Raw genomic sequence first — 26,221 nt, 5'->3', positions numbered from 1 at the left:
CCCCGGCATGGCGGCGGTGTTGCCCCTTCCCGCCCGAACGGGGCCTTTTTCTTACTGTAAAACAATGGCGGCAGGCTGCTCTTCCCCGCTGCAGATGCACCGTCACCCCCTCTCGCCAGCGGGGAAGCAGGCAGCCTTGAAGTACGTAGCAAGGCAAAAACTAGCAATAAAGGCGCTTAAATCCTTTTTATATTTTTTTTTTAATTCCATTTAATTGGTGTGAGGGTGTGCCAGTGTAAGGTACAATCTCTGAGCCAGTATAAGGTACTGCAAGGTAAATGGGCCAACCGTGCTACGTAAACCTGTAAAGAAACCAGAAAAATGTTAAGTCACTTGGAGGAATTCCCTGCCCTGAGTATAACTGCAAACCCCTAATTAATTTGCAGCGTACTTTACACTGTCTTGCAGGTGCTAAAATGACAAAAACCTCAGTCAAAAATCATTCTCTGATTCAAAATGGAAGCTCACGGCCCTGCAGCTGGTTTTGTGTGGAATTCAGGGTCTTCCCTTACCTGGAGCATCTTATCTGGCCTGTTCTACTTTCTCACCTGGTTTTTGGGTGAGGAGGCAGTGCATCTCAGATACCCTCTGGAAAAAGTGGTAGCTGGGATGAGGGCTATAGGCAATGGTTGTCCTGCTTTTGCTGCTCTCTCTTAACCCATCGTGACCAGCAGGTTCAGGACATGTGAACAACCTGGAGAACGAGGTGTTTCTGTGGTCAGGGACTGAACCACAGCATGCTTCAACATGGATAATTCTGCATTTAGGTCATACCCCTCTCTTTGAGAACAGGCTCTGCCTTTTCTTGGGTGTTTGGCATCACAGGCCAGGCGAGAACAAAACCTCAAGACTCTCACCTAGAGTGGGTCAAGTCCTTCTGGACTGCCCAGTTTCTCTAGAGACCACCTTTTTTAAATCTCAGTTCTTCATATGCTTGAAGGTGACTTCAAAAAACAAGCCCATCACACCCATTGCATTTTGCTTTTCACTTTTCTAACTTTGCACATTAAGTGTTCATTAACACCATCCACGTTTAAATTAGCATTTTTTACTGTTCACTTTGTTTAAACAACTGCTTTTACACTTGTAGCTGAGTGTCAAGTAACTGGACTTTCAACCAGCAATATCAACCACCTTTAAATCAAAAGGGGGAAAAGTCTTTACATGGCTACAAAACACATGTGGAGCAGCCAAAACTGGTGGCCTTGTCCTAAAACAGATGTGTGGGTCACGAGCACCACACCCTGCTCCAAGACAGGAGCACAAGGCACCCTGATCCATGGACCAGAATGGGCAGCAGCATTTCAGAGAGCTCCATGTGCTCTTTCTAGTTATTTTCTCCTTCTACCTGTCATCAGAACCTTCTTTCCAGCCACAGTGACTGCTCAAATCACTGCGAGTTGCCGTTGCACAGGTATTACCTAATACTTTCATCTAACTTTTACTCTCACAAAGCAATATAGTAGCAGAATATCCAGCTGTTCAGGGCATTGTTGGGCATTTCCTTTGTTTCATTCACATTTCCAGTAAAACACTTTAAAAAAAAAACAACCCACCTGGGACGACAGCCCTCCCAGAACAGCTATTGTTCACTACAGACACTGAAATAAAAATATTTTTCTGGCAACTTGCTGCCTGCAAGACCCTGGTGCCGTAGGATACGCTGTAGCTCTTCTTACTAGCACAGGGAAGTCAGTGCCTGGAAGCAATAAGCTTTGGGAAAGCAGCAAGATCTTTCACATCAAAACCACTGGCCAGCGGTGTTTAGGCACAGGGGGAGAGCGGCAGGTGTAAGAATATTTATATATATTTTTTTTAATGGCACTTGATAATGGGAAACTCACCTGCTCAGAGACAGTAGCTGCCTCCAGGCTCATTTTTTGTGGACCTGGCAGGAGTAGTGGCACTTATCTCCAGGAGAACAGCTCCAGGGGTTCATCAACTGACTCTGCTGTTCTTTGCTCCAGTGAGGGCACTGTCAGGAGCAGCAGATTTTGGAAAGCACATGGTCATTCCCTCACCTGCACTGGGAACAGCTGCACACTGCCCAGCCCCTCAAGCCAATGCAAGTGTACCTTTTCAAGCAAATCCTTGGCACTATGGTCCTCCAGGTCAACGTGTGCTGGGATTTCCCTGCTGCAACTCTGAAACACACATAAGTAAAGGCAGGTCCTGTGGAGCTGACCATGTAACTCCCTGCACAGCAGGTACAGGTGGCTTAGCATGGCCCAAGCAGTGGCAAGAACAACCAGCCCTCCAGCCCACTAACTTTTTTAAGTAGCAGAGAGAGAATATTTGTGGGATGCTGTGATATCCCTGGGGCCCGCCTAGGAGTTGCCAAAGCAGCCCCAGCTGCCTAGGCTGCCGCTGGATCACGATGATTACACAAGTCCCCCAGATTTCTTGCATTCTTGATTCAAAAACAGCCTCTTGGCAAGCAAAATGCTGGGAAGAGAAGGAGCAAGAGCAGGGAGGTTGTGTGGCACTGAAGAGGCAGGAAATGACTGCCATCGCAGGGGTCACACATGCTGCATTTCACTCTGTGCTGCTTGGAGAACGCTGAGCTGCTCGAACCGTGTGGTTTCCCCTTTCGCCGAGTGCCCTTGTTCTCAGGCATGCGACGGGGAGGGCTGTGCAAGGCAAGTCGGCTTCACTGCACAGATCAGAGGGGCGGCATAGCAACAGATTATTAAAAAAAAAAGGACTGCCCAGATTAACATTTAATCCAGCCAACACATGCATGCAAAAGGACAAGCTGTTTCTAGTACCAGCCAGCCTCTGCAGCACTGGCAGAGGTAGGAAGACACAATCTCCAGAGCAGGCTTTCCCGTAACTCTGCACTGCAGTTTTTCACATCTTCACCTGACTTGCTAGCTGCTGCCAGAAAGTGAGTGGCTGGCTGGAGTCCTGCTCTGATGCCATCACTCATCTCCAGCTTCCCTGGCTCAAGGCAAGCATGCTGACAGTGCTTTGGTAACACAGGCAAGACCTAACCACACGGCCTTGAGCCATGAGAGACTCAGGAAATGCACCCCATCCCCCTCTGCTTTTGCTCCACATGCTTTTGTGATTGATGCCATAGCTGTGTTCAGATGCAGGTCTCACCCACACATTACATCTATTAGAGGCATCTTGGACAGCCCCATTCTCTTACTGAGATACCTCAATAAACAGCTGGCCTCCCCCTCTACCAGGGATGGAGTGAGACACAGCTTGAGGGAGCAAGCCAGGCACCCAAGTGGACTAAATGACATTTGGGATTTTCTCCATGATGTATCAGCAGTTCCAGGACTTGGGTTCCTTGGCTAAGCCCTGGGGTGACCCAGGGGCCACACTGCACCCAGGAGCAGCTGTTCTCCTGGAGAGGCCCCTGGAAGCCTTGTTGCCCAACCTGGAGGCTTTGGCTTGGAGAAGAGCTGCTTTCCTGCTGGCAAGCACTGTGGAGCCTCAGTCCTTCTCCATTCCCACAGGATGCAGGATATGGGGCACACCAGCACTCTCCTGGTGCCAACAGAGCTGTCCTGGCACCTGCAGCCTTGTGTAAGGATATAGAGAACTCCCTAAACCCAGAGCAACAGTCACCCTGCCTTCGGCGTTCTCCTCTTCAAATTATAATCCATCAAAGACCAATCATCCCAGGTCACCTCTGTACAGTTCTAACTTACCCAGTGGGTTAAAAATTAATAAAAGCTTGACCTCCTCCAATCAAAGTAATGAGTAATGTCAGAAACAGCCTTTTGCAGGCTCCATTCTTCATTGATCCTTCTTTACGGATCTTCATCACGCACGCATGCACATTTTCCATTCTTTTTCTAGCTGCACTGCATGTTTATACACCAATAGAAGTGACTGTTGGAAAATAATTAAGCTGTAGAATTAATGCAAGGGGCGGTAAATGACCACACAAACATACCATGAGGTAAATGTCAGTTCTCATATTTAATATTTTAATAATTTTGTTTGCAACATTTACCACATAAGTCATCTAAATAAATAGATGCTGTACAGTCTCTTATCCATATCAGTACAAAAATAAAACCACACTTTGTGTCAAATTATACTTGAGCCTGCCCTCCCTTTGCTATTACAATCTCCTTTTACAGCACATACTTGCTCAGAAAAGGCATTATACTCTGATTGGTTTGTTTGGAATTGGTTTACTCCCTATTTCCCCCCCTCCCCAAATACATTCAATTAGTCTGTACAAAAGCTAGAAGCTCATTCTGTGCAAAAGGAAGCTTTCTGTGTGCAAAGACTCCAATACTCTGGCGTGCTGACGGGAACAACAGCAACAACTGAAGAGACAGGAACAAAAATAATCGGGGACCCTCCCCTCTAACTGACCCCATTGTCCCCCATCTTCCGCCTGCAACAGAAAGAGAGCACACCAAATTAGATGAGTCAGTGTGCAAAAGAGTTCGAACGATGTGCGTACACTGAGAGAAAAGGTTGGTGCTGAAAACCCAGCGAGAGAACTGTGGTGTTGAAACCCATGTTGTAGAGCTGACTAGGTGAGGGAAAAGGGTTCTCTCCCTTTAGCCTGCCCAAAAGATTCTTGAGATACACAGAACAAAAGCTTCATCTAAATTATTTTAGTTCTTTTGTTGCTGTCCTGTTGGAGATGAGGTGAGGAAATGGCCTCTGGAAAAATCCAGCAGCTACTCAAGACAGCTCCTGGTTCACCCTCCTTTCCTCTCCCCATTCCCTGCAGAAGGACAGACATCTCCTCGTTCCTCAATTAAGCTAATAAGGTGCAATTTTTCAGACAGGAAACTCTATAAAGATGTCTCCGGAGCTGGAAGAAACGGTCATAGTTCCAGACTAGGACCACTCAAGCTGAAACTCAACTTCATTTTTCCCTTTCCTCAGTCAAAGGAGGTGAGGAGGGAGGAAGTCAGCCTGCACCCCAAAGGCAAGCAAGGGATTTAGCAGGTCTCCTCTTCTCCCTCAGGGTACCCTCTGCTCCTGCATGGTGTCACACGCTCCCCTCCTCCAGCCATGGGAGGGTGGCAAAGGGCTGGGTGGCAGCTCTGAAGAAATGATAAGGAGTAGCCAGCGGCCAGAAACAGATACATCTTTTGCTTTTCAAATGCCACTTTTAGACAGACGATAAGGAGTACTTAGCACTCCTAGTGCTTTGCATTTCCAAAGTGCTTCAAAACATACTTCAGATTTAAAAGCAAAAAAAAAGCTGCTTAACATTTTGACAGATTTGCAAAAAGCTTCTTTGTGCTGACACTACATTTTCTGGTTAAAAAACACCAATAATAATAAAAAAAGGTTTTCCACCTCCTCCTCCAAAATCCCCCTCCCAGCCCAAACTTTGCTACCCCAGTAATGAGATCAGCTGTGATAGAGGTTCTGACCAGTCTTAGGAATTTTCCCTTTCAACATCCGACTGATGCTCTCAGATAAGAGCCACCAGCATTATTGCAGGGCAGCCCACAGTAGATGAGGCGATCTCAGCAGCAAGGCTTCTACCCCATCCCAACTTTGTAGCAATCCACTGAAGCCCCAAGTGCTCCCATGGAGCTCTGCACCTCCACCACTCCCAGTTAACCAGGGATCATCTCGCCTGCTCCCTCCACAGCCACCATACTTCAAGAAGTTAAGGGGCAAAGAGGTGGAAGAGAAGAAGGGGTAATCTCTACAGCAAGTGCTAGTTACAGGAAAGGATTTGAAGGGGCTGAATTCCATTTTAAGTGATTGCTTCTCTCTCCTTCCAGTTGTCCTGGGGCTGTTTTATAGGCCTTCCTATCTTGACCAGATTCTTGCAAGGAATCCAGGAGGTTTGACACCCAGAAGCTCACACTTTCTCTGTAAGGGCAGTAAGTTCAGCCACAGGACAACGTGGCCTGTTGATCATAAGCTATTGCCTCAAAACAGGTTTCTCCTGCCCTTGGGGAAAACCTTTACAACAGGCATGGCAAAAGCAACATTTTCCAATGCTATACGTTGCCATGTAGAAATTACCCTATGCAAGTTGTTAATGAACACATCTCCCTTGCACTCCCAAATGGCAGAAGACAGATACATAAATGCAGCACTCACCTCTCTGCAGGGCCTATTCAGACCTCCACTCACAGATGCAAGGGATAAGTTTCACTACAAGTTCTTTGTTTATAACACACTTTCTCTCTCAACTGACAACTCACCCAAAGGCCCCTCCTCAACCACCTCGTGAGAGCAGCTCTCTTTCCTGACCAGCATTTGTCCCTATTATTTTCCCAGAAAGGGCCACTGCCCTCTTCTTCCTAGGCTGCAGGTAAGCTAGGGAGGAACAGAAAATGGGTAGATACCAATTAACCTTAGAAAAGGAGGTTTCTGCACTTTCTGTACTTCTGAAAATAAAAGCTCAAAGCTTGAGAGGAGAGGAAGAGGTGGAGAGGTGGTGGTAGACTTTGCTTTGCTTAATACACATTTGTGGCTGACAGCCCCCACTGTCTTCCACACCCCAGCCTCTGTTGTGGCTACCACAGAGGGTCTTGCCTGAGCTACCCTGCCTATTTTTTGGCCTGTGTGAGGCCTCCCTTCTCTATTCCAGTGAAACCATCAAACAGCATTAGCTGGCGTACAGCATGAAACAGTACTGGGGCCAAGGGCCCCCTGTGAGGTGAACAAACAATTTTATACATTCAGTCACAAAACACCAGAAGAACAATTCTGGACAGTTTCACAACATTAACAACAAAAAAAAAAGCCATTCATTTCTCAATAAGCTTCTCTACGTCTGAGGCTCTGACATAAACAAGAGTCAATTCACTAAGAAATTTGGGCTTATTTTGGCAAATGGAACTGCTTTTGAGTGTTCTCACAATAATATCCTGGTCTTGCTTGGAAAAAAAAAAGAAAATAAGAAGAAAAAAGAATCACCTTAGTCTGACTTCACAAGCAGAAGTGCCCCCAAGCAAATGCAAGACAATAAAGAGCATGCAGGAGCTACGAGGCTACTTAATGCCACTATTTACGTGTTAAAACTTGCTGTTCCAAGGCATCACTTGTATATCAGAGCAATAACATCTAGTTTATAACCATCCAGGAACAGAGGCAGTCCTTTCCATATACATATTTTTAAAAAAACACAGTGTTAACAATAAAGGCTTTCCAGTCTAATGAAGCCCATCAGTTCTGCCACATACACAGTGAGTTCACTGCAAGATCAGTGAAATAAAAACTTCTGTCCCCCAAACACTGCTGGGAAATTTTCACATGGAAACAGTTTAAGAATGACTATTAGAACATTTCTTTGAGAAGGTTGTTTCTTGTGTACAGTTCAGTAGTTTCCACTGGCTGAAGTTTATTTTTCTTGTTTACAGCCATGGAGCCAAACAAGGTATGGAAGAGTTAGCCCATTTCTATTCTCAGCTTGTGCTTCAAATAGAATTATTAAACTCAGCTTCAGCTGGATGCTATTCTGGCTCTCCTAATCAAAAGGAATGCTTAACAAAGCTCCAAACACAGCATCTGATTTTCATGGTATGTTAGCACAGGAGGTCCCAATGCAATTGTCAGATTTTGGGTTGAACTGGCAGATAGACAGTATCGGGCAGAAGAGACAAACCCAGACAACCTATCTTTCCATCACTAGTAAAACCCTTATACATCTCCACACCTGCAGAGGTGGAATAAAGCTAATTTTGAAGTCCCTGAAGACCAGCTCTACCAAGGAGGCTTACAGTGCTATGTCAGCAGACAACATGGAACTGAGCCACATTTCAAAAAGATCAGGAGAAAAATCTTCTCGAAAAGATCTTTGAGATAAACAAGAATTCATGAATGTCAAAAAAAAAAAGTCCACGCCAACGAAGTAACTGCTTAGTTTCCTACCACAAACTCCTCTTGACACACACACCCCCAAACCCACACACATGCAGCTTGTTGTGTCTTAACCCCGTCATGGTTAGCTCCTCATTGACACAAAGCAGCATGGCAGCCAGGTACTTTGTTCCACACTTCGTGTAGTGAGATGATTAGTCACCAGCAGAACACAAGATAGACTGATCCAAAAAAATGATTAAGATATGAAGCTGTGGGTGGATCCTCTTTGAAAGACCACCACAGGTCTTTGAAAACTCCACTGCAAGAGAAAGAAAATATGTTTAAAGAAAAATGCCAAAACAAAGCGTTGAGAAGTGTCAGCTGGTGAGTGGAGAGAAAAGCAGAGGGTGGAAATCTAGTTTATTAGGACAAGCTCTTTCCTGCTGCAGGATTGATATTGCTTCCAATGTCAGCCAAAGCCAGGAACTTAGTAAATAAGAAGCTTTTTTTGGTGTATTTGTACACGGAGATGAAGACATGACAAAGGCAGCAGTTGCTGCATTAGAATAAAGAAACCAGATCCTATAAATGCCATGAAGATTTAGCAGGATGAGCTGCAGTTCAAGACTTTTTTTAAAACAAGCTAAACCACTAAGCTTTTGCAACCACCACTACCTGACCTGCTACAAACCACAAGAGTGGACTGGGCCATGTGTTGTGTCCACTGGTCACAACAGAAGAGAGATGCAGGTATTCAGCATATTTGGCAGGTGTCAGGAAGAGGGGGTGTGTGGGTGACGGGAACAACGCCGTCTGACCCCACATCCTGCAAAAGAGGGTGCAACTCCAGACACAGAAGCCTCGCTCTGGACACCCACGTTCAACAAACATCCTGCGCCTGCATGCTTACCTCATCAGCTTGCCCTTGCTAGCTATTGCAAGCTTCTTTCCCACTCACTCTTCCTCCCACCACATAATTCCCCCCCGCAGCTTCCACTTCTCACCTTCTCAGATTTCTCCATAATAAAACTCCCATCTTACTTCTCTGAGAGACAAAAGGTCAGTCCAGAAATTCAAGATCTTCCCAGCGATCATGAAACTGCTGTCATGGCATGAAAGATAGGCCTGCTCAAACAGCTCTGAGATGGAAGGGGAAATCCTAAATCTACAATGAACTGCCATATCCTATCTGAGGTAAAACCTGCTTCTAGTAAAAACCCACAGTGGCAGTCCAAGCACTTTACAATAAGTAGATGTAAAGGACCAGAAACCCTAGAGCTCACAGATTCTGCAGGCCAGTAGCCAAGCCCCTCAAAGAAACACATTGAGGATTTCCATAGGTTTCTTTATCTCAGAGCTAAGAAGGCTCATAGCTTCATTTCTAATAAATACAGCAGATAAGAGATGTTTCAGGTGGGGTGGAGTAAGGAAACATAGTATTTGATGACAGTAACCATGACAGTAGCCAATGTTACCCTGCAGCACTCTGTCCTGCAGTTCCCACTTTAGACTCTAGCTTACTTTTCTTGCTTTCCATCGGAAAAGATCTATATTTAAAAAATTAAGTTATTTAAATAAAATTTGCTTTTAAAAATGGAAGAGAACATGCATGTGCAAGAACAGATGCTATGCTAAACTACCAACTCAAAATACAGCAATTTTTCAAAAACCTCAAAGTGTCACAGGCAGTCCAGCACAAGGCATTTTTAAGTGCAAGATCAGGCAGGTCTATTGAAATGCAGACCGCTTTCCTTGGCAAAGATTTTTAAGCCTTCCAAGGGGAAGTTCCTATCAGTAAAGTAGTACAGGATCACAGATACTGTGAGGAGACTGAAGTCATGGAGGAGTATCACTCTGGCAGTACAATCCAAGAATTCTCATTGCTAAGAATTACGAATTTTTTTCCCTTCCTCAAGTCTAATACATGCCTTCCCCACATACTGTTTATCTTGGATCTCTCTATGGGATCTAAGAACAGATTTTGCTGCTAATCAAGGTCCATTTCTAGCTCAGTTCTGTCCAATTCCCATGTCCTGGGTCTGTGCCAGTATCTTGGATATGTCTGCAGTGCCAGGCAATGCTTCAGTTGTCCTATTAGGCCCTCCTCCCAGGGGAGAGGAGTCAGTTTTCAACCAAATTATTACCACAGATTCAGAGCAGGATTTGTTATTAATACTGAATTTGGCAAAGGGTAAGAAGACCCCGCTTTCCATAATGCATTCCTCATGCAGCAGAGCCAAGCCTGGAAATCCTGTTTAGCATATACAGAATGGTATGTCTTGACTATGCTGGCTTCCTGAGCTTTTAATGAGGGCAAATTGAATTTATGTTGCCAATTTGGATTTCAGAGATGCATTTCAGTCTTTCCACACGATCAACAATCAAAGAAAGAAAGCTCTGCTGTCTATACAGACCCGTGCTGCAAAGACTGACTTACCACAGACAGGCAAATACGCTTCTGAAGTCCTGACAGCAGGCCACAGGGAAAACAGCACTGGAGAGAAAGTCTTAACAGGCTGGAGTTATCTACACAGGTAGGATCCATCGCCTCTCACTGCTGCAGGAAGAGAGGGAGGAGGAAGGTGGGAAGAGCAATGTACAGAGATGGATCTTTATCCAGGGGATATCAATTGCAGAACAAGGCGGCAGGCTAGAGATCCAGCTCTCTTTCCACCTCCACATGCCCTCTCCCCACAAATGCAGCTGCCGCCACTTGACAGGATAAAAGGCAAATTGTTCAGCTTGCTGCTTTCACATCAAGGAGGGGAGTCTTTGCCAGGGAAAGGGCTGTCAATTTTTCAGCTGGACAAAGCAGTGACAAACACATACCCCCTATACTGCCCTTTTTTGCGTATCTGAAAGGGGAAAAAGGAGAAAAAAATAAAAGGTTTCTGTAAACATTTTAAGAGGAGACATTTTGGATTTTTTTTCTGTTAAGGGATAATGTAACCCTTCCCTAGCCCCACCCTAAAAGCACTGGTTTTGGGGAGCACTGCAAACAGAGATTCAGAACTGCGCACTCCGGTCCCGAAAGAAGCCCTCAGCCACTTGTGCTTCTCTGAATGTGACGGTAATGGAGTTTGCCGTGATGTCTGTCACTGTCACTTCGCTGGGGGGCACAGTGGGGATCCAAGGGAGACTGGCATCCACATCTGCTGCAGAAGGAAAGGCAGATAACAGCATGTTAGTGAAAGAGAGAAGGTGAGGGAGAAGAGAGGAGGAAGAGAGGGGGGAAAAAAGGATGAAAAAAGGATGGAAAAAGGGTCTCCTTTCTGACAAACCGTAGGTGAATTCAGCCTGTACTGAGTCAGCGTGTACAGAGCAAGAAAGAATATGTGCAAGCCCTCCCCTCAGAGGCTAAGGGAAAATGGAGAATCAGGTGTCCAGATACACTGTGGTATCAGAGCAGCCTATGCAGAGGTCAAAAGACCTCTGTAAAACCACCTGTAAAAAAAGCTCATCTAACCATCCACAATCCCCCAATATCTCTCATCCCATCTCAGCCCCTAATTTGGCTTTTTGTCAGCAAAGCACACTCATCCTGGTTTGAGCTCACCTGCTTCTAAAGGCCCTACCCTGCTGAAAAGGCAAAAATTCAGATCTCTTACACACACCCTTCAGATACTCCTAAAGGAGTCAAAATGGAGAGTCTGCCTTGTACTGCACCTGCAATGCAGCCTGGGTGTGATTCTCTCAAAAATCCATCACTAGTGCTCCATGAGGAAGCTGCTCTTCCTTTCTCTCCTTTGCTCCCAGACAGCTCCATACAAGAAACCCAAGCATTCTTGCACTTTCTCACTGTAAAAATAATTATCAGCCTCTCTGCCACCCAAAGGCTCACTTCCCCACAGCCCCCAGAGACTGCCATGTACATAGAGAGGAAGGAAAACACACCCTTTCTCTGTCACTCTGCCTGTCCACTGTATACCTTATTGTCCAAACCTGGGCAAAGAACAAGAGCCCCTTAAGAGTGTTATTTCCTGGCTTCTGTCTCAAATATCTGGGGTGTCTACTTTTCCCCCAGAAAGAGTCCAATTCCCCCTAACAGTAACTGGGATTCCATGCAGGCCATGTGTCAAAAGGAGAACAAAAACAGTTTTACAATTCTGTAGTGCCACTTACTCCTCTGGTCCCTAAGTGCTTTAGTGCCCCATACTTCCAGGGCAGAACAGCCCCACACATTTCCTCACCGCCAGGATGTAACACTGAGTTCCTCTGTGCTACTCCCCTTGCTGCCTCCCTGGATTCTGGGCACCATTCCAGTCCCTCTCAGAAAGAAGGGAATAGCATTGACTCCCAGAAACAGCCCTCTCCCTAAGATCCTGTCTAATCCAGCCTGGCTAACAACTACTCCTAGCAAGGAGTAACAGGATTCCCTTAGCTACTACAAGCAGCACAAGCCCTGGTTTTCCACTCCTCAGGAAAGCTACGCCTTCAGAAGCTCTAATAATGCAGGGATAGAGTTTCCCTGGTAACTGAGAGCAACACACACATCCCACAGCCCTCCTGCACAAGATGCTGGTATCCTTCCTCAAAATGCCAAATGTGCTTGGACATCTCCCATGCCTACACTCATGCTGCCTACTCAGTGGGATCAGGCAGAAGTTACCATCCTCACTTCATCACTCTCCCCCTCTTGCATAGCTCTATAGCAAGAGGATTTAGAGGGGTGTGGAGAGGAAAGCAAAGGAGGGGGTAGGGAAGTACACTATGACTTCCTAGCAGGATTCTTGTATGCTTCTCAGAGCAGCACTGTGAGGGAAGTGCTGCTGTCCAAGCTTGTCCAGCCAAAGTCCTTTGAGCCAAGCAGGCTGAGCACGTGGATAATGTGGACAGAGGGAGAGTTCATATCTGTCACACTTGTGTGTCACCCCTGCTGGGATGAAATTTTAGGAGGGGAATAGCTTGCAGTATCTTCTGCATGTTTTCTAGCACTGGGAAGGGCATCAGGGATGTAAGAATACAGAGAGGCAACAAGACCAAAAAAACCCAATTAATCTGTGCTCTTCAAAAAAGAAAGAAGCTTGCAAACAAGAGGGGCATAATATGGGCCAGCAGGAGCTGCTCTGAAGACCTGACCTAAACCACAATTGCAGGAGGAGGTAACCAGGGAGGAAGGATGAAGAACATCCTTCACATGCTCCAGAACTTCACAGCCAAAGGGTGACAGGCCTTACCTTCTTTGCTGGTGTGCTGCATGGCCTCCCAGTCCTCAGGGCTCTGCCTGGCCTCTAGGCCCACTGCATCATTCAGGAAGAACTCATGCCTGCAGTTTCGGTTCTCCAGACTCGCCATGCGGGGGAACTTCTTCCTTGACAGTCGTAGGTACTTCTGGTTTTTGCGTTGCTTCCGGAGAGAGAATGGCAGGACTGCACCCCCAGTCTTCTCGGGGAACTCTGCCTGCCCTGTCTTGGCCCCTGGCAGGCTACTGTCTCCTCCTCCAAACCTCCGTGCAAGAGAGAAGCAGAGCTTCTCCTTTCCCTTGTGGGCACTCCTCAAGTCCATGCCATACAGCCGCTGCCAAGACACCAACGCAGCAAGGGTCAGAGCAGGCATCTGATCATGCAGTCAGGGCTCCCCACTGGGAGCCAGGAAAATATTCTTTGCTCAGTCTCTGACCTTCTAGATGAGCTAGGATAAGGTGTGCTGCTTCTACAACACTGTGTCTCTCACCTCTTCAACTGCCTTCTAACCTCTTCCTAATATCTGCTTCCTAGGATTGGCTGCTTTGCTTGGCAACAGTCAAAGCATGCTGAAACTCCACTTCCAGCCACAGGCTACCTTTGACTTGATCGAAGGTCCAAGCTCAAAGTGAAATAAAAAGAACACACCAACCAGGTAACCTGCAACTACCCAGGCCCATGCTCTATAAAATTCTAATTCAGAGAGAAAGAGCTGTTGTTGTTTTATTTTGCTTTGCTTTTTCAAAGGCAAATTAGCTAGCTCTTCAGCCTAACAGGTTAAAACTATCTGCCTAAACACTGATTTCACGTTGTTGTGTTAACTTGTTATCTCCAATTTTGTCCATGCAACAGCAAACAGACAGTTTCCACCTCAGTGAGAGCAGAGGAGCAGCACAGCAGCTAAGGAGTTAGAAATACACAGAAGAGCAAGAGGCTACCTGCAGTAGGAGGCGCTTTGGTTTGGGGCCTCTTTTCCTGTACCCTGATGCACGGTCTCTCTCTTCCCTGTGAAAGAGGAATAAAAATCAAGCTGAGTACTAAATACCAAAGCACACAACCTAGTTGGGACTTCAACCTTTTGCAGCATAGCTCCTTCAGTTTCCTTCACTAAAACCCAATAGTGCCCAGTGTGAGCTTGGAAAACATCCCAGAATTGCTTCCTGTAGGAGTGAAAGCCTTGAAATAGGGGAATTTTTCTGACATAACTAATCAAGGATGGGTTAGAGAAACTTCCCACCTCACATCACTCCAGTCCAGCTCTGGACCTGATTAAAACCTGAATCTGATTGCTCTCTGGCTCAATTCTGCATGTTCTTGGCCTCATTTCCTGAACAGTGCCAATCAAAGCTGCTCTGACCCTGTCTTGTCCATCTCAATCAACACCAGGGTACAAAAATCAAGCAGGATTCATTGCTATATATCTCATCTTTGACTGAAGTAGGGACAACAGGGACACTTTATGCACATAATGAAATAAAGACACTATTTCTTTTCCTGTGCCCAGGGAGAAAAAAATATGTGCCCTTACTTTTCTTCGTAAGCCACTACCAGGCGAGGGTCCAAGATATGATCCTCTGGCTCCCATGTGCTGTATCTGAAGAAAAACATAAGGAATAAAAAGTAAACAATACTTTAATGAAACATTCTCTCTGCAGGCCTGCTACCAGTGTGCTGCAGCCCTGGATACTGTCTTCACAAGGGTCGGTGGGGCCTGCCACAACATTGCCAGAGCTCTGAGGAATCCCAGCCATTCCCTCCCCAGCTTCCCACAGACACCACCTCCCCTTCCCAAAACAGGCAGGGCCAAGCATCAAGCAGCTCTTTGTACGAAAACAGGGAAGACTTTCCTCCCCAGGGCCCCCTCCACGCTGTGTGCAAAGCCTGTGCAGACACTCACAAACTGTTTTTAAGTCCACGCCTAAACAGGTCTCATCTGCAGCAATCCAACAAACCCCAAGGAACAATGAGACACGGTCTGATACGTCTTTCTGAAAAATAGGTCTCTCTTAATTTAGAATGCTTAAAGAGTAAGTATGCTTTCTCACCTGCGTTATTAATTACTTCTAATCACTGAAGCTGAAAGAATTCATTTAAGAGTTTAATTTTTTTCCACTGATGCTGCTCAACCAAACACGCTGGGACCTGGGCCCTGGGGCAGGCTGATGGCCACTTGCCAACGCCTCCTCCTCCTGCTCGGCTCCCCCTACAGGCTGTTCCTATAGAACGGAGCTCATCGATACAGAGTACCCCAAGTGCACTGTGGTCAGGGCCACCAACACTGCTCCCAAAGTAGCCCTTGGGAGGGAACAGTGCCACTCACTGCCCCAGCTCTCTCCTCAATAGCCAGACAGCTGTGACAGGAGTCAGATGCTCAGGAAAGGACTGTACCCACCTAGCAGGCAACTCCAAACTGGTTCCCAAAGAGCACAGCTGCACTTAACACTAGGGAGAAGCAGCCAAGATGCTCCCACTGTGGAAGCTTAAAGAATCACTAGGTGGTCCTTGTAGCATATTTACTTCTTAGGGGTCATGTTTGCCCAGAAAAGGTAGGTGTCATGTCTCTATCATACAAACTCTAAAGCAGGAAAGCAAATCTGAAGCCTCAAATACCTCAGAACACTAGTTTTCCTGAAATGTGATATTCATGCCTGGAGGCAGAGCTCCTCCCAAACCCTGGAGAAGAGGACCAGAGAGGAGTCACATGCAGGTGGCACAGGGTGCAAAGGGTGCATTTGGCCTTTAAATAGCAAAAAACCATTTTAGGATGTTTACGTTTCTGGATGAAGCACAGGCTGCATGTGAGGACATGGGATACATGCCTATATGTACACAGGGAGGTGGTTTAGGAATGCTTTTCCTTTTTATCTCTCCATTAGAGAGAAGAAAGGTACTGTAATACAGGAGCATTCCTGGAGAATGGGTGTAGAAATGAAAATACAATTATTTCACAAAAGGGAGAAACAAAAATATGACATTCCGATATGCCAATGTGTGCTGTACATCAGAGAGTTAAGAACAGATATGTCTTCATAACCAGCTGATCCCTCCCTCTCTCCCTCCCTCCCTCCTTTGCTCAAGCCTCCTGCAGCAACCTGACTGGGCTGTCAAAGCCAAGATGCTGTTTGAAAAGAGGAAGGTTTCCTCCCAGCTGCAGGGATTCTGGCACTCAGCCTACAAATTTAAGAAAAATAACACCACAAGGGGGAAAAAAAGTCATTGGATTGCTTTTCATAGGCAGGAGAAGAAAAGGGATTTGGTTTAAAAAAAACACCCCGGTGGGTGTTGCCTTTTTCTCTGCAGTTCAAATTCTGGCTCCGCTGCAGTGGCAAAACACTGCATATAAAAAAAACATGGTTGAGTTTGCCACGCGCGCGCACACACGGAGCTTTATATATGGGTACACACAGCCCAGGCTGCAGCAAACTGCAGAGAGCAGGCACTCTGGAAAACACAGATCATATGATCTTCCTTCCCCCTCCTTCTACTCCTCCTCTTCCCCCTCCTTTTAACTCCAACACAAGTTGTAAACAAGCTTGTAGCTAGAATCAGATTGTCACTCCTCCATTCCCTGACTGCAGCAGTGCAATCCATAAATCTGAGGTGTAGGGCACAAATAAGAATTTTTTATTAAGAAGAGGGGGAAAAAAAGTCAAATATGAATTGCATGTGAAAGCAGTAAACTACTGACCTATCCTTATCCCCTTCCATGATGCTTCCAATGGGAATGATGGGATAATAGGTACAGAGATTACAAAGAGCAATGCAACAAGGTAATTAAGGAAGGGAATGATGTGGGATGAGGAAACAGATACAAAGATACAAACAGCTTGTGGTGCTGCATGCCATCACGGGCATATGTATGTTTAGAAACAAGAAACAGAGACTGCTAGTGGGATGAAAGTGACTTCAATGCTCTTAGCATGTTTGGTTTAAGTAATTCAAACCACTGAGGGAACAGTTAAAGAGGAAGGAGGCAGGAGGAAGGGGAAAAAAAATCAACAGTCTTCACATTTGGAGTTTGGGGAAAGAGGGAAGATGCTTGGACATGTCATACATCGAAAGAAGAGAACCCTGACATCACCTTGCTCCCTGGGGAAGCTGTGCTTTAAATTCCCCAAAGTTTTTCTGTCTCTCCCAAAGTTCCAAGGCACAGGACAGGGAAAGGCAGCAGTTAAGAATAAGGCCTACTCTGTCCAAGGAAATATTACACCATGCCTCAGCCCACCTTCTTTCTTGGCAAGGGACTTTACAAGAGAAGGCCTTCAATGTGTTTGTTGAAAGAAGAATGGGATAAACACTGGTATTCTGGCCAAGAGGGGATGAAGCCTTGCAGGCTCCAAATACATTTCCCACCCTCCATCAGCGATTAAATAAGACTTGGCTATTTAAGGCTGAAGCAGTCCAAGAAGTGACCCACACTTCATGGCAGCTGGTGCTCAACAAGTGCACTCTGACAGCAGAACTTTGAAGAATAAAGCCACCCTCTCCCACCACTACAAGAGAGGGGAAGCTACTTATCTTCACATATGGCCTATAATCATATGGATTAGACCCAACAGTTAGACACCCAAGAACACATTTCAGCTCTTTGGACACCAGGTACAGCCTGTCAGAACCATCCTGGCGGGCCCTGCTTTGCAGCTGTGAGGATGAACCAGTGACAAGCGGCTCCCCTTGCTTAGCAACACGCAGAGCAACTGCATGTGTAACACTGCTGTACCCACGCACATTGTGTATGTACACACACAGGCACAAACAGAAAAGCAAAGACAGGGCCCCCATATGGGCTGGCCAGGAAGCTGTTCTACTAGACTGCTAGCTGACATAGTAATATTCTCCAGTTACCTAATCCTTTTAATCTCAAAGCATTTTACAGACTGCTTAAGCACAGAGCAATCGCTCTGCTTCAGAAGCAGCTGCATTTTAATAAGAGAAGTGTCTGTAAACAGTGCACAGCAATGCTGAAAAAAACCCAAACTTTTCTGCCTTTTTGCAATGTACCAACTAAAGCAAAAGCAGAAAAGGCATGCAAAATAACAGGAGGTTTCAGACAAGGATATGAAAGTATGGCGGTAATTTTCAAGGGACAAAGATCACCTGCATTTGGCTACAATCAATAAATCTGAAACATTGCCCCTTTCCGTTGGTGAATTGCAGAGGGGAAGCAGTACGACAGGAAGACAAGACCATCTACACGTTTTCTATTTTAAAAGACTGGAGACAGCTCTAAAAATAAAGTGGGGTCCTCTTGGTGCTGACTCAGAAAAGCAGGAGCCATTCCAAGTTCAGAAGAATCTGGGTTCTTTGTTGAACTCATAATGAATTCAAAAACATTTGTATCTAGAAAGTATCTCAATGAAATATTTCAGTGGTAGCAAAATCCAGTCAGAATAGACTGGCACGCAGTTTGTATTCCTTAGCTGCCAATTCACAAACAAATTTGGGTTTGGTTTGTGGCTCTCTAGTTTTGTTTATTGTTGCTGAAATGAGGGACAAGTCATTACCCATTATGAATGAAATGCTCAATTGCAGAGACACAGTGCAAGCTATTAGAGAATATTAAAGACAAAACAGACAAGTAAACACAACTTACTTTGGGGGCCATCCTTTCCACTTCACCAGGTATTCTACTTTACCCTGAGGGTGGAAAAAGGCAGAACAAAACAGGTGAACTATGGAACCAAATATGGGCTACAGTATGAGTTGCAACCAATCAACAGGACCAAACTCTGCAACCAAAAGACTTGTTTCCCATCACTTTATTTTCAAAACAAAGCCACTTCCTCATTCGACTACACTTGCTATACCTTTTTCTCCAGAAAATGGGCACACAGGGGTGTTTAAACACGCTTGTACTACCATCAGCTTGGAGCATAGCTTTGCAAAAGGCTTGCAGGCAGAACACTAAAAGCCAACCAGAGAGCAAGACTGAACCATTCATACATTCACAGGCAAACCTACAAGAAGTCAGCAAGCATAAATGTGGGAAGGAGATGTACGCCAGGAGCAAATGTCAGATGAATCTTTTTTTAAGCAGAGAGAAGAAACACAGTATTTCAGAACCTATGAAGCATCTCTGGCATGTTCCTTTCCATTTGCTACATGCTCTACTCGAACACTGTTCCATCCATCACAGGCACTCATCCTTTCGACCCAAGCAAGCAGCAGATCACAGCTGAAGTTCAGAACTACCCATTTATTTTTTCACTGTAAGTACAAGGTTTAAAAAGAAAAAGAACCAACAACAAAAAGAAGTGTAGCGATTGGAAACTGCATTCAAGGGCTCCACAAGCAAGGCGAACAACTATAAAAATATTTAATGGTGCACAGAGGGGTTTGTTAAGCACTTCCCAAAGCATGGCAAAGGCCTTCGTGCATGCAGGACGACCACACTCCAAGGGCCATTGCTGCAGCCACGGACACTTTACAGGAGAGCAGAGCAAGGAAAGCACTCGGGTACTCGAGCCAGAGAACCGGTTTCATTTTCCTCTTGGGGGGCTCATCAGCTTCCCAAGGTTGGAAAACACTGCCCTATAAGGAACTTTGCGCCGGAGGACCTCTACACACTGCATTGCTTGCAGGTTAATCCTTGCAACACCCTGCGGGGACGGGAGCGCTTCCACGGCCGGGGAAACTGAGTCACGGGAGCTTTCCCAAACGCTCTCCGGTTTGGTGTCACCAGCACTCATCCCGCAGACAGCAGCGACAGCCCAGCAGCGACAGCCCCCCTCCGCCCCGCACCACCTCACGGGCAACACGTGTGTTCCCCGCCCGCCGGCCTCGGGCAGGTGCCGCTGCCCCCCGCGGCTGTGAGCGGACGGGGACAGGGGGACAAGGACCGGGGGACAGCGACAGGGACCGGGGGACAGCGAGAGCGCCCACCACGCCTCCCCCCCTCCCGGTGCGCGGCGGGAGGGGCGAGAGGTGTCCCGGTGCGCTCCCCCCCGCCCCGCCCCGCTCCGCTCCGCCGCTGCCCACCTTCCGCACGCGCTTCTTGCGGATGCTCTCCACGGCGAACACCTGCTCGCCGATGGCCGACAGCTCCATGCGGCAGGCGGGCGGGCGGGACGGCGGGCCGAGGCTGTGCCGGCGGTGGTGGCGGCCGTTCCCCGCCGCTCCCCCTCACACGCCCCCTCGCGCGCGGCCGCGCCCCCGCCGCCGCTTTAGAACCTGCGCAACGTTTTCCCCGGCGCGCGCGCGAGGGGGCGGGCGCGGGGGGTGAGGGCGGGAGGCAGGGAAGGAGGCGGGAGCGGCGCCTCAGGCGGTTCCCGCCCAGGCAGCGCCGCCTCCCTCAGCGCCGTGAGGGAGCGCTGCCCGCCGCCGCCGAGCCGCGGCATTTACGTTCTCCACCGAAACGCGGCCCCCGGCGGTCGTGTGCCGGCGGCGGGTGGGGAAGCGGCGAGCGGCAGAGCGCCGAGGCGGAGCAGCGCTGCGGCTGGAACCCGGCGCGGCTCCTCTGCCCTCGGCAGGTGCCTCAAGGCGAGCTGCCTGCCGCTGCCAGGCTTTCGGGGCAAGGAAACACCCGACACTCGCCGATGCTCGTGGTGGAAAGCGACGACCAGAGGGCCCGCAAACATTATCAGAAAGTTTTACTAGTAAATTACGCGCTTGGCGTGGAAATTGGTGTGTGACCAATGATCTACTGCATAAGCACACCGCAGTGGGTTTTGGATAAAGGGGTGTGATGAGAAGGAAGAGGGAAAAGGGGAGGGAGAGAGAGAGAAATAAAGAAGTAGAAAAAGAGGAGACAAGAGAGAAAAAGGGATCACCAGTCCTGGTTCCAGTGTCAATCCAGTAGATGGGATGTCAGTCCTGGTTTCAGTGTCGATCCAGCCAATAATCCTGTTTTCAGTGTCAATCCAGCTGTGTCAGTCTGGCCGATGAAATGTCCAGGGTCTTGGGGGTCCCTCTGGGCCTCTACATGTGCCAAGGTGCTCTATGGATGTAGCACACATGTGGATGACACCTATCAGTCACCGTGGAACAAGCAGGACTCAGGCCACCTCTTCAAGGGGACCGAGGCTTTCTGGGGTGAGGCATGAGAAAACAGGGACACCATCAGCAGGCATTCAGGTATCCAGGCTCCCTTGCACATCAATCTGCCATGCAGAAATATTCTTTTGCTTCCCGACCACTGCTTTAAGCAACAGACTGAGGGTTTTTTCTTTGAAGTCTCATAAGAAATTTTTTACATCAGTACAGGGACTTATTTCTACATTTCTACCTGCTCTCCCGCAAGCGTGATCAGTTTCTCCTCTGCTGTGACTGAGTGTCACTGAGTGCTGTCTGTATGCAAAGTCTGAGACAGGGCAAACCTTACTGTAGAAATGGCAAATATACAATGAGAGTGTGCTAATGACAGTCGTTTAGTTTGCAAGTGTTCATTTTCACACAACATGCTGCGTCCACAGGTATGGGTTGGGTAACTGGCAGGATGCTTATCCTTGCTGCAGCCATCTAAGAACTCAAAGTCCACTGTCAGGGAATGGTGATCCTTGGGATAACCACTAAGCAGAACTAGCAGGGTTCTACCCTTTAGAACAGGGTTTTGGTACTGTAATAGCATAGCTGTTGGATATTCGAGGCGTTTATACTATATTACAAAATTAATGCTAATAATAAAAGCTTTTGTCTACTTTTTAATCCTTCCTTTCTCCTATTCTGTGTCTGTGGTTTAGAGGGAATAGGGAAAATATTTAAGGTAAAATTTTCTTTGTTTCTCAAAATTAAGACCTTCAGAAAGAGCAGACACAAAAGAAGATCCGAACATTTCTCTGAATTGCAAGGGTCTGCTTGCATTCCTTTTCCTCATGTTTGAATCCATTTGCTGAGGTGTCACACTGGAAAAGGGAAGAAACTGTGTTCCGATGACCACGTTAAGATAAAATAAAATAAAGAAATCCCCTATTCACAACAAACTTTCACTTATTATTAATTCAATTACTGATAAACTTTTGCACGTATTAGTCCAGGATGTTTACAACTCGTTATTTAATAAATGTCTTCTTAAGGTCAAGAATACACATATATATATTTATATATGTATAAACTTTGTTAATGGATATCAAAGGAGTTCTCAAAAACAAATTGACCTGCATTTTGATCACAACCTCTAATACTCTTCTTATAAACAGAGACACATAGTAAGAATCCACGTTCTTGGTATTATCAGTACAAGTTCCACGTGATTATTTCCCTCTTTCTTTCTGCTTTTCCCACACCAGCAACTGACCTAAGCGCAGTTTAAGTGCCAATTATGTCAGTTTTCAGAAAAGCACTCCTTTGCCTGGAGTACTTGTCACAAAGTACTGCCTCATTGCAGCCTGCTCAGGGTTTTGCGTTTGCTTGGGTTTTATTTTGCAACAATTTGGACAAAACGTTACTTTTAAAAGCTGTTACACCATAGTTACTGTTCATTCTACCAATGTTTATAATGCAACTTCATTAGCGTTTTTTTCCTTTTGGGTTGGCAACCAAAACCTGAACGCTGAAGGCAAAGAGCAAGAACATCTCCCATCCTCCCACTCCATCCAAGTTCTGAATTACCGTTAAGTGAATGTTACTGAGCCATTCGTAGTGACTAGAAATAATTAAGACAAACAATTTAATCAATCAAGGTTTTCAGATATTACAGCCTGTTTTAGCAGTACTTTAAAAGCTATTCTGTGATAAAAGACCTTTTCTGAAGTATATCAAGAACTAGATTACAGAAATCTTTATTGGAGTTGTTCTTGTTACCACTAATTGTACAGTCACACTAATATATAGCAGTGAACTCCATGTGCAGAAAACCAAAGCAAATATTGAACCTTCCTTAGTACAAATTCAGAGACCCAGATCCAGGAGGCTTTAATCAAAATTCCAATTAACTTCAAAGAGTTTCACTTGAGTAAAAATTGCAAGCAGAATCTAGTACAGAAAAAAATTACCATTTTAATTGCTGCTAGCCTGATTAAGCGGTTCAGCTTCCAGTTGATACAAGCACTTACATTAACACTAAAAATTTATTAATGGTCATTTATATTCTACAAAGCCCAATCCTGCCAAAGACTTTTTTTTAATTTTTCTTTTTTTTTTCTTTCTTTTTTTTTCCCTCAGAAGACTGCAGTAAAGATCAGCATAGCTTCAAAACCACCCGGCATATCCCTGAAGAAACGCTGCCTGATGAAACCTCAAGACAGGACCTTGCAGTAAAGAAGAGTGAACAGGCACAGAAGGCTCCGCCCTGGCCCAGGGGAGCAGCCCCGTCTCCCCATGGAAGCATGGAAGACACTCAGGATGCGCCGTGTATCAGTACAGTTCAGCCCAAGGGCACGAGAAAAACTACTCTGTCGGTATGCTCACATCAATTAGTGCTTTTAGTGTTAGTTTCTTAAAACCCACGGAAGGATTGCAGCTGCCCCCTGCTGCCAGTTGGCAGCTCCTCTGCTTACCCGGAGCCCTCGGCACCAGCAGCCAGAGAACGGCGTGTTTAGGGCTGTGCTGCTGTGTGTTCCTCACCTGGCTCTGATCTGCTCCCAGCACTGGGATTTCCCCACGCTGGATGGCCAGTGAGCCCCAGCCCAAAGCAGTGCTCTGTCTGAGGGTGTTACACAGGAGACACAAGGAAAACAAAGGTGGAAGTCCCCCAGCTTTGCCAAAGGAGCTGATCCTAGAGGGTAGAGGAATGATCATCTGGCCCAAGCACTGGACACCCTGAGAGCTCTGGTTGGGGTCTGACATAAATAAAAATACTTTCTGTGGGTTCAGTGTCATTTTGCTTCTATCCTTAACCACTTTTTGCCCAGCACTGGGTTTTTCCACCCCTTACGCAGCATAAGAGACAGTTGTCAACTTCAGCCTTCCATCCTCTTTAGATGTGAGCACTTAGCATTTCTTTTTAATTGTGACCATGCCTTGGGTGCAGATCTAAGGTCCCTGGAGGACTATTTAGTGGGATGGTGAGCACAGACTCCCAGACTGACACAATCCCATTCTGACACAGCTGGCACTTATGCTTCACTGCTACTTCCTTAAAGAGCTCGTCCACTTCCCAGAGCAGGATCAGTGCAAAAAAAAGCAGCTATCACTTTTTACAAATGCCACTGAAAGAGGATTTGTTGTTTTCCTACCTTTTAAATAATAGCTCAACAATTACTGCACACACCCAGCAGTCCTGGTGATCAAGGCTCTAGCCCTTCTCTGTCTTCAGAGCCATAAAATCAAGCTGTCCCAAGCTGAGACTGCCCCAAACACCAGATTATTCTCTTTTTCAAGAGCAAGGGACATACACATTCACCCACTAAATCAGTTACTCAGTGTAAGACAAATTCAGAGTTCACTGGGCCATGGAGCAGCTATGGCTTGGTCCTTTTCCTGGGGAAGAGGAGATCTGTGTCCTGATCACAACTCCTGGCTGTTTGTACATGTCATCCAGTGCCTGACTCATGCAAAACATGTCCTAGTGAAGGGGCTGAAACACTGATCTCTGCTTTCCAAGATAAACACTTAGTTAGAGATCAGTCTGCCTTCTCTCTGGGCCACTTTGTCACAGCAAGAGTGAACCATGCTGGTTTGGTACACAAAACACACATTTCAGATAAACTCCTCCACAGGAAGCTCTAGTAGGATTTTCATTGCTCTGAAGCCTAGACTAGAAGTGTGGGTGGGCAAGAGAAAATAAGAGCTTTTGTGGTTTGTTTTCTTTAAAAATATTTTTGTGGTTTCAATGAAATTGAGTTTTGTTGTTTCAATTAATTTGAGTTTTGTTGTTTTAGTGAAAGCCTGCCCATCTGTGGACATATGATATGTCTTTGAAAAGCCTTGGCTCCCACATGCTCTGTGGAAACTTCTTCAGCTGTTCATTGCTTAAAACTTCCAAAGACTCCCACTCTCATGTATGATCTTCTCCTGGCACCACCTGTTTGTAGAGCATCCAGCCCTAAAAATGTTTCTTTTCTCAGAGGACTGTTTGCATGTGAGACAGTGTATATCCCCTCTTCCTTCCTTTGTGAAGGGCCAGAGTGGCACTGTTCACTTTCTCTGCCCCTGAAACACTCTGAAAAAATTGAAAGACTTAAAAACCAGCTATAGGGCTAGAGTCTTTCTCTGTTGGCTGAGGGTTCAGCATCTGTGCAGTTGTGACATGATTGGAGTTTGTGGCCAGATCTCCTGCTTTGCTAACTCCTAATCTCCAGGAAAAGACTGAGCTCTCCCACACTGTCTGCCTGCTGCCTCAAGGCAGCTCCCTGCCCTGGATGATGGTTTGTCCCTTGGGATTGCTCCTTATATCAGCAGAAGCCAGAAAACAGAACTCACTCCTTGGAGGCACCTCAGTGTCTTGCTCTCTGGATCTGAGAAAGCAGCTGCTGTGATCCGCATGAAACTTTCCCTTTGTGTGGAACGTTTGTTCTCCTTGACAATGTCCTATGTAAAAATCAAACACCAGCTGGTTTCTTCCCGAGAGAATGTCGTTTACTACCTTCAGAGCCATTCCTGATCCTTATTCCTGACCACTGTCCGCACCAACCAAACAGAGCCCAGCTTCTGCCTCCTGAAAGATGGGAGTTCATGGCTCATCACTCATGTGGGTCCTGTTGGTGCACAGGGAACAAGCCAGGGAGTCCCAGGAGAAAGGTGCAAATTGCAATATTGCTCCCTGTCACCTCTTTGCCCTGTCCCTTGGAAGCACTATTTCCAAAAGTGACACAGGAAAAGGAGTTAGCTCTCATTTGTTACTCAACTACTGTTACTTGTTTTGTGTATTTGGGCTCAGCAAAAAGCTGCTCCTCAACATGTTCAAAGAACACAGTTATTATCATCTGCTGCCTGTCAGCAGGGTTGTGAGGACCAAATAAATATTTTTTTAAGCACTGGGAGAGAGATGAAAGGCTTTAGAGAGTAACAAAATGCCCTACCAAGTGCTTCTGCCTGATTTCCCGGCATACAGCAGCATCATGACATGTGGGCTCTGAGCGGCGCCTGTTCATTAGGTGGCACTACAGGCCCAAGATTCCACGTGTGAGTGCAGCCTTCAGAGGGCTCCCCTGGGTCTGGGAAAGGGTTTGTGGGCTCGGACATTTCATTGCCCTATTTGAATATATTTTTGTTAGGGAAGCATGCTGTCCTGAGAAATACTGGAAGAGCACAGGCTTGGTATTACAAGAGCAAAGCAGCAGCAATTGAGATTTCTGATATAGCTGTCCAGGATTGAATTCTTCAAGAACTGCAGGGGGAGTCTGTAACTGCTTGGGGTAAATCCCATACCAGGGACCTGCAGCCCACCTGCTCACCCTGGTTGC

General features: G+C 46.5%; 1 protein-coding gene across 13 annotated transcripts; it reads right to left on the bottom strand.

The window, feature by feature from the left end:
• Positions 1–174: 174 nt before the first annotated feature.
• On the bottom strand, positions 175–20,141 carry CBX7 (chromobox 7). 13 transcript variants are annotated; one of them, XR_014849291.1, is made up of 10 exons: positions 19,920–20,141; positions 18,535–18,578; positions 14,470–14,535; positions 13,880–13,946; positions 12,936–13,275; positions 10,196–10,913; positions 2,076–3,849; positions 1,845–1,975; positions 549–586; positions 175–302 (listed from the first exon to the last, which is right to left on the bottom strand). XR_014849291.1 is itself a non-coding variant. In XM_085048735.1 (6 exons), the coding sequence occupies exons 1-6, from the start codon at positions 19,986–19,988 to the stop codon at positions 10,765–10,767; spliced, it is 735 nt and encodes a 244-aa protein (XP_084904861.1). In that variant the 5' UTR covers positions 19,989–20,141; the 3' UTR covers positions 3,921–10,764. The 13 variants fall into 13 exon arrangements, 2 of the variants coding, with proteins under 2 accessions (XP_084904861.1, XP_084904862.1); XR_014849287.1 differs by having other exon boundaries at positions 549–1,975; XR_014849288.1 differs by having other exon boundaries at positions 175–694.
• Positions 20,142–26,221: the final 6,080 nt, after the last annotated feature.

Source organism: Lichenostomus cassidix, chromosome 1Aa, assembly GCF_008360975.1.
Source record: "Lichenostomus cassidix isolate B80296 chromosome 1Aa, HeHo_3.0, whole genome shotgun sequence".
Lineage (NCBI taxonomy): Eukaryota > Metazoa > Chordata > Aves > Passeriformes > Meliphagidae > Lichenostomus > Lichenostomus cassidix.
Note: the sequence above shows the minus strand (reverse complement) of the source record. Positions and strands in the feature narration are given on the sequence as shown.

What these genes read in the sequence shown, in the direction of transcription:
- CBX7 (XM_085048735.1), bottom strand. Translation starts at nt 19,988, where the DNA reads ATGGAGCTGTCGGCCATCGGCGAGCAGGTGTTCGCCGTGGAGAGCATC. An exon ending in TGGAAAGGATGGCCCCCAAA is followed by an intron (nt 14,536 to 18,534) that starts GTAAGTTGTGTT and finishes GTTTTTCTTCAG; the next exon opens with ATACAGCACATGGGAGCCAG. An exon ending in GCAGCACACCAGCAAAGAAG is followed by an intron (nt 10,914 to 12,935) that starts GTAAGGCCTGTC and finishes TTCCTTCTGCAG; the next exon opens with CAGATGTGGATGCCAGTCTC.